The 8193-nt window shown below is 37.7% G+C and overlaps 1 protein-coding gene across 5 annotated transcripts in view; it reads left to right on the top strand.

Annotated features, from left to right (window-relative positions):
* PHF2 (PHD finger protein 2) overlaps positions 1-8193 on the top strand; it is a 3400138-nt gene that overhangs the window by 3016798 nt on the left and 375147 nt on the right. For all 5 annotated transcript variants that reach the window (XM_044078128.1, XM_044078127.1, XM_044078125.1 and 2 more), the window contains exon 22: positions 3826-4087. In XM_044078128.1, coding sequence (XP_043934063.1) covers positions 3826-4087 — 262 coding nt within the window. The remainder of the gene's footprint in view (positions 1-3825; positions 4088-8193) is intronic.

Here is an 8193-nt window from a genome sequence, read left to right as displayed (position 1 = left end):
TCCATCAGGAGTGGAACAGAGAATATCTTGTACGTTAGGTGTAGATCGCCCCTCAGTAGTCTAGAGGAGACAGAGTACAGGGACAGGGTTTTGAGACAGTGCATATATGACATGTTATTTGCACCCTGTATTCTTTTAGTGTGGAACTTTTGTGGTTGCTCCAGCTGGTGAAAATGCCTGGTCATGCACATGCCAAAGGGTGCATGGTTCTCTATTATTGGGTTAAGTACGACTGTGATTTCCTTAGATCTGGATTCCATGCGCTTACTTATAAGTTGTACCATGTAGAAATATTTTCTCACCACCATGCACATATTGTAATCAAAGTTCAGGTTACTCTAAAACTGAATTCCCAAGTCCATTACCACTGGGTCTGCTCTCAGGGGAGTGTTATCAGTGTTGTAATTTGCAGGGGTGGCCATTTTCCCAAATGGTATATTTATGCATTTTTTGCATTGAGCTTTAGGACATGGTTATAGACCATGGTTATGGCACCAGTTATTTGTCTGTGTCAGACCCTGCTGGATATATCTACATCATTCGGGGAATCACTGACTGCACCCAGCTTGGAATTGTCAGCAAAGTTTGTCAGCCAAAGGTCCTTTACATTTATTTTGATTTCAGAGAATTATGTTATGAACAAGAAAGGTCCCAATACTGATCCTCATGAGATACCACTAGTAGCAGGCCTCTTGGTGGAGATGGCTTCCCTCACCATAACTTTGTGTCCTATCCATGAGCTATTTAGTTATCCATCATATGACATAGGAATTCCTACCTAAATTTTTGAATTTATTTACAATACCTGAGTGTGGTATTTTGTCAAATGCCTTTGCCAGGTTGAGTTAGTCAATATGCACCATGTTGCTGTCATCCATGGCTGTAAGTGACCTTCTTAAAGAAGTCCACCAAATTTAGTAGGTATGACCTGTCCTTGAGAAAACCAAACTGGTATGGATCGAATATTTTAAGATTTTCTCTCTTTGTTTTTCAGGTCCATGATAATTTTTTTCCATGGCCTTGCATATACGATTAGTCAAACTGACTGGTCTGTAGTTTCCTGCGTCTGTTGATGGTCCACCTTTGTGTAAAGGGATGCCTATTGCCTGTCTGGAGGCTGTGGTTGAATATGGATTTTAGTGTGGCTGACAGTATGTGTTTTATGCTGTTTAGTAGCCAACCTGGGATATTATCAAAATCCACTGATGCAGTGTTTTAGCTTTGGAGAATGCAGTTAGGACCTGTTCTTTGGTAACAGCTGGGGGAGAAATGATGGAGGGTATTTCCTGAGGGTAACTAGGGGTACTGGGTGGTGAACTTGGAGCTAAATTTATTGGCCAGCAAATTTGCTATATCCTCTGGTTCAGTATAGGGGAGTTCTATTTACTGTTAGTTCAGCAACTTGATTAGTCCACTGAGTGGCTTGTTGAAACTGATGAGGTAGTTATTTGTCTTTTGGGCATAGCTCTTCCTATTTTTGGACAGGATTTTTTCTTTAGTTGTACAACTTATTTTATAGTGGGAGGTCCACCAAGGGGGGTTGTTTTTGGAGTTTGTCCAAAGTCCAGTTTGATTTGTTTCTGTTACTTCTATGCAGTTATGTAAATACTTGTACAGGGTTTCTGTAAACACTTTTGTATAGCTCATAGTGTTCTTCGAGTTTGGGGAAATAGAACTTTTGATATGCTATCACTTAATAGGAGATAGTTAGCCCTGGAAAAGTTCTTAAAGGTTCTGGGGTTTGTTGGAATTTGGACTTTATACTTACTTATTTCAAGGGTGGCCACTTTGTGATCGTATGTGATCAGCGAGGACATTACATTAGGGGGTGTGCAACATTCCCGCATATTTGTGAGTACCCGATCCAAGATATTTGCACTCTTAGTAGGTGTGCAGACTAGCTCTTTGAGGGCATTTGCATTGGGAAAATCCAGGAATCTTTGAGGCAGCATGTCAGTGGTTGTCTGTGTATCCCACTTTATGGTAGTACAGTTGAAATCGCCTGTGAATATGGTGTTGGGCTGAATGGTTGGTGACTCCAATACATTCAAGTATGCAATATAGTTATCCTGAGTCACAGACGGGGACCTGTAACTAACAAGGATGTGGTATGGGACTTTACCTAAGGTTAGTTGGACATGGAGTAGCTCAAGCATGTCATATTATTTGACCAATCTCGATGTATGCTTACTTTTTAATGTAGATTGATACACCTCTACCTCTTGTCCCCTTGTACAGTAGCTTGTCTAAGTGTGTGGAAGGCATTATAGCCTTGCATTGCCAGGGTGTCATGCACAACTTTAAACCATGTTTCAGTAATTGCACAGATGTCAACACTCTCCAGGGGGAGGAGTACTTCCAGGGAATGGAGGTGCTTGTTGAGACTCCTAGGATTAAGTTGCAGCACCTTTAGTTTATCTTAAGTAGACTTTAATGCATCAGAAGGTTTATCAGATTGGCATTGCCTATAAAAGTCGTAATAGGGTGGACCCAGGCTGACAAATATTGGATCCTCCTTAGAATGACACCAGTAACTAAGCCAATTGTTAAATCAGTCATCCTCTGTTTTTATTGTGTTATCATCCTTTTAGAAGGTAGAATGCTGCTCAAGTCCTAGGCTTATACCTACCAGTGACTCCACATTTGAAAGCTCTATCATGTCTATCTTCATATTGTCCAGGGAGGTACATCTCAGGTCATTAACACCTTCCTGGGCTATGACAGAGTCATACTGGTACTTGTAGTTCAGTGTCCTGAGTACGTGTGATCTGGCAGATCCTTGTCTCCAATAGGCAACTGACTGCTGACCTTGACTGACTTTGTGCTGAGTCTAGTGAGTGGAACGTCATTGTGTCTCACAATAGTCTCCTATGACCAATATATTATGATGTGTGGTAGTTTGCTTAGAGGTTGCGACACTATGTGTGGAGTGTTATCTTTGTAGAATGTTTGTGCTGAGTCTAGTGAGTGGAACGTCATTGTGTCTCACAATAGTCTCCTATGACCAATATATTATGATGTGTGGTAGTTTGCTTAGAGGTTGCGACACTATGTGTGGAGTGTTATCTTTGTAGAATGTTTGGAAGGTTGCTGAGGACAGAGTATGAAAGGCTTTTGAGATTTGGACAGATTGCATTTAAGAGCCTCAGCATGTGTGAGTTTTTGTGTCTGAACCATAGTAGGTGGCATGTGTCTGTGTGTGTGTGTGTGTGTGTGTGTGTGTGTGTGTGTGTGTGTGTGTGTGTCTGTGTGTGTGTGTGTGTGTGTGTGTGTGTGTGTGTGTGTGTGTGTGTGTGTGTGCGTGTGTGCGTGTGTGTGTGTGTGTGTGTGTGTGTGTGTGTGTGTGAATGTCTGTCTGTCTGTGTGTGTTACTGGAAATATCAGTGCCTACTGTAATTACATCTCTTGCATACTGTGTCAGTCTGCTGAGGTGGTTGTCAGTAAATATGACACAATTGCTCCATTCTCTCAGGATGGCCATTTCCACCAAGCTGTCTACAGGGACAGTGGTAATCTATGAGGGGCAGTGCAAAAGGGGTTTTTAACTAATTAAATTTGGAGTTTTTGGGCTGGGGGGAAATGCCTAGATCTGTTTTTGTGTCTAGTAAACATTATTTCATATTTCATAGCAAGAAGCACCCAGAGTTTTTTTTTTTCTGGCAGGCTTAAGTCAGTTGCTATAGACTTGTATTAATTTTCTTTATTTACTGTGTTTGCAAAGTCTATTAAGGAATAAGAAGCCATTGTACTGTTCTAAATATGACTGATCTTTGAATGATTACATTAAAAATTTCCTAAATAACAGCATATTAATCTGTGTGACAGGAGGAACAGAAAAGCAAGAAGAAGAAGTGTGCCAAAAAGAAGTCACCACCAGCTAGTACGGATACAGTTACTCAGGAAAGTAGCTCTCCAGAGCCTAAATTGGACTCAAATGCAAATAGTTTAACAGATCATGAGTATGCGGGTGCAGGTGCATTTGGAGTAGCTCAAGGGAACCGAGGTTCTTCTCAGCCTATGGCCCCAGGAGTTTTCCTAACACAAAAATGGCCGTCAACATCATCACAAAACAACTCATCTGCCAAAGGTAAGCATTCAAACTAAGTTGCTGCAGGAGTAAAGCAAAAGTTTGCATCCTTTCTCTCATTGTATGTATTTTTACTGAATTTTCTAATGCATTTAGATTCTTTTTTTTTTTCTTCACATATTTCTTGCTACGGAATATAATCTGTGACTCCATTTGTGTTTCTACTTAAATTTGTTCTGTGATTTCTTTTCATGATTTGCACTCAGTTGCTCACATGTTCTGTGCTGTTACTAGATATTTTGCTCTAAAGTCTTCTCATAATTTTCTGTCTTGCTTCTCTAAACTTATTTTTCTCTTGTATTTTAAGTTGTAATGTTTGAGCCGTGCTTGCTGTTTTCGCCTGTTTTGCATTATTTTCATTTACTGAGTAGTAAGTAGGTAAAAGCATTTTACTCTCAAGGTTTTTCACACTTGATTTGGGATTTAACATTTGTAAAGAGATGTAACGTCATAACGTGCAGTCTGAAAGTAAACAGCAGTGTCATTTTTTAATGTATCACTCTCCTTTGGTCCCTATCCCCTGCAAAAACAGTTGCTTTTGTGTTTTTTCTTGTTTTCAGCTAAACATTCTGTCAATGTAAGCTGATCGACAGACAGTTTCCAGTCTTTTCTTATATATTGATAAATATACATACATATTTACACATGCTTACATATACATATGTTTTTGTGTGTGTGTGTGTGTGTGTGTGTGTGTGTGTGTGTGTGTGTGTGTGTGTGTGTGTGTGTGTGTGTGCGCACGTATACATACCTGTCAACCCAGAAACATCAAAAATCTGGACAAAGGCCTATGATAAGTACATACAACTTGCCAAAATTCATGATGCTTATTAACATAAAATTTGCATACATAATCATGTAACCCCACCCACTCCAGTGGAATTGTGGGATGCCAACATGAAAATTGAAGTCACTAATTAGTAATAAATAACGGGAGACATTTGAATTTCAGACTTTGTATCTCTCAGAAAATACATAAAAATGCAAAACCTGTTACTCTAGCAACTATCTGAGTTTGCAGGAGCAATGTTTAAAATCTGTCCCTATTTTTGGGCCTTTGTCCTACCATTATTTTGAGCTTTCTCCAGATTTCTTGCTCTGAGAGATTGAGACGTATGACAGAAGTTAGGGATCCCAGTCAGATCACTATCATCTCTATAAGCCCATCTAATTGAGGGTATTGTAGTAGTTTGTCTGTTTCAGCATTTATCCTTCTGCTAGTAGGTCATCCTGATAAGGACATTTGTAGTTTACAAAATTGCTAGGGGAAAAAAAACTCTGGACGTCCTGTTTCCTTTGGGAAGTTTTATTAGTATTCAGGCAGATGAGCCGTGTTCCTTATAGTGGAAAAAGTTAATAACATCCACTGTAATATTGCAGTAGAAATGGGGGGGTGTAGATGGAGTAATCGTTGCAGGGTTTGTTTATTGGTTATCTAAAAATAACAATGACAAATTACAATGTAAGACAGTCTATAGAGTACCACCCTTTAGTGATGTTTGTGGTGACGTCTGTTCTGTTATTGAAAGAGTAGCAACTTACCTCCACATTGTGGAAGCCAGGCAATCTGTCCAATAACAATAAAAACTAGACCATAGTTTTACTTTTTAAGTGTAAATCCTAATCAGCCAAGGAATTCCATGGTTACACATTGTCAGAGTAAAAATTCACAGGATACAAAGCTCTATTTTTTTATATATATGCAACATGGAGATGGCAGCATTTTTCACTCAAAAGCTTCACCAGCTATGCCCCCCCCCAAAAAAAAGCATAGGTATAGTAAACTGTTCTCTCTAAGAAAATGAATATGGGATTCTATCTTTTTTTGACAACAGTAAAAATTGAGGTTTCCCATCTGAGATTGGCTAGCGGTCTGTGCCTGATAGAATTGCTTATCAAGGGAGTACTTATTAAACTAGTAGTGGGTGCCCTGGTGGCTTATGGAAGAGTTTGTGAATATTAATCTGGCTGGGAATTATTGACGGCAGTGTTGGAAGAATTAATCTTAATCCTAAGTGGATGGGTTAAAAAAATTAAGATCTGAAGTAGTTTACTTCATTTGATCTTAAACCTGTGGGAATATGGCTCCGTATCGGATCTGAGCCGACAAAGATTACTAGCATCAGCTCCGAGCTCCAGACCCCTCCCCTTACCCATAATACACCTCCTTTGCCTTCCATCCCCAGATCTCGTTTGCCGCGATTTGTGAAACATCGTGTCTCTAGAGCTCCAGCTAACGGGGTGTTTTTTGACTCTTAAGTTTTCAAAATTTTTTTGTTAAATTAGCCATTATAGATAGTATAGGTACCCTTTCTCCCGTCCCATTGCTTTGGCGTCATGTGTAGGCTTGTAGTAGTTGTTAGCTAGTGTAGTTTGTCTGTGGTGCCCCCCCTTTATAGTCAGTCTAGTGTGGTGAATGGGTTTGTGTTAAATTTTTAGGAAGAAAGTTTTTGTTTGTTTCTTCTCTTTCTTCTTAGATATGGCTGAAATGCTTATTTTTAAGCCATACACAGCGTGTGGCAATAAGCTCTCCCCAGCAGACGGCCACACTCTGTGTGTATTGTGTTTAGGTGTGGCCTACCTTAATGTTGACTGTTCCATTTGTGCGAGGTTCAACCCCCGAGCTTTGAAGGACAGAAAGGCCAAGTTGGCCCTCAAGGAGCTTCTTTTTTTTCCAAATATTTTATTAATTTTCAAAAAGACAAAACATAATTTCTACTAGAATACAAATGAAACAAAGACAAACTATATACAATATGTACATATGGCCTATATGGAAAAAAATTTGAATAACTTAGAGTTAGAGAGATGTAGTTACACATAACAAAAAAAAAATCAGTGTAATTTCTTCAAGTACTAAGAAGATGTGGAGATCTTTAAAGTCTTAATGAGAGAAAAAACTTTCTTCCAAGGATTGTTGATCCATTTATTAGGGAAGATTCTTGTTTCTTTTACCTTTGTTTCCATATGTATTGTTTCTTCTAGTAGAGTCATAAATACTTGAAAGTTGGGTTCAGATGAAGTTTTCCATTTTCTTGTAATACATTTTATAGCAATTGCTAGTATAGTCAATAGTAGATACAAATTCTTTTTGCTCATAACATTTGTTTCAGTTACATTCAGAAAAATCATGGATTTAGTTAGTATGAATGAGTCTGAAAAAATAGCTTGAAAGAAATTTCCAGTCTCCTCCCAGAATTTTTTAATTTTGATACACTCAAAAATATATGAATCCAATCAGCATTACAATTCTGAAAACATCTCCAACAAAACAATTGTTTAGAAGAGTCCATTTTAGCTATCCTATTGGGGGTGTAAAACGCCCTGTGTAAGAATTTCCATGAAAAAAATCTTCCAAGCTTGTAGATTGGAAGTTAATTTAATAGAATACAATACATTAATTTTGTTTTCAGAGGAGAGGTTACTCTGATGACCTTTAGTAATAAAGTTCCAGAAGTTTTGTTTTGGATTAACTTTGTAAATTATTAAGTTTTTATAGAGCAATGAGGCTAAATTAGACCAATTATGATTATTATAAACCATTTCTTGGATAATGGAAATTAATTTTGGTTCAGAATTAAAGGAGGAATTATTGATTATTCTGCATAACTCTTGAGCATGAAGTAAAATGCTTTGAAGTATAAGCCAATGTTAGTTTGGACTATCAAAGGTGTTTATTTGTTGTATGTTTAAGACTGATGAGTTCCTAATACAATCTTGCCAACAAGTACATTTTTTTAGTTCCCAATTATTTATAATGTTTTCATGTAATTTTTGGGAAAATGTTTAGTTATTTTGAAAGGAATTAAGAGTTCCCACCATAATTTAATGTCTAAGTTTGAGTTTTTGAAAGATCTAAATGAGTTGTAGATGTAGTTTATGAAGACTGAGTTGGTGGGTTTTGAAACGTTAAATTGTAAATTAAGACATAATATTTTCCAAAATATATATTTTTGATCATTTGATAGAGTATTTTTTGTGAGTTTATTCTCATTTAAAAAATAGAAATATGAAGGGATTTCCAAGCTGATGACATTTTTGGGTCTATCCAGTTGAAAACTATTTTGAATATAGAAGCCTTAATATATGTCTCTAAGTCTGGAAAA

This window comes from Protopterus annectens, chromosome 7.part0 (assembly GCF_019279795.1).
Source record: "Protopterus annectens isolate FY-2018-M chromosome 7.part0, PAN1.0, whole genome shotgun sequence".
NCBI lineage: Eukaryota > Metazoa > Chordata > Ceratodontiformes > Protopteridae > Protopterus > Protopterus annectens.
This window is presented reverse-complemented; position numbering and strand designations above follow the sequence as displayed.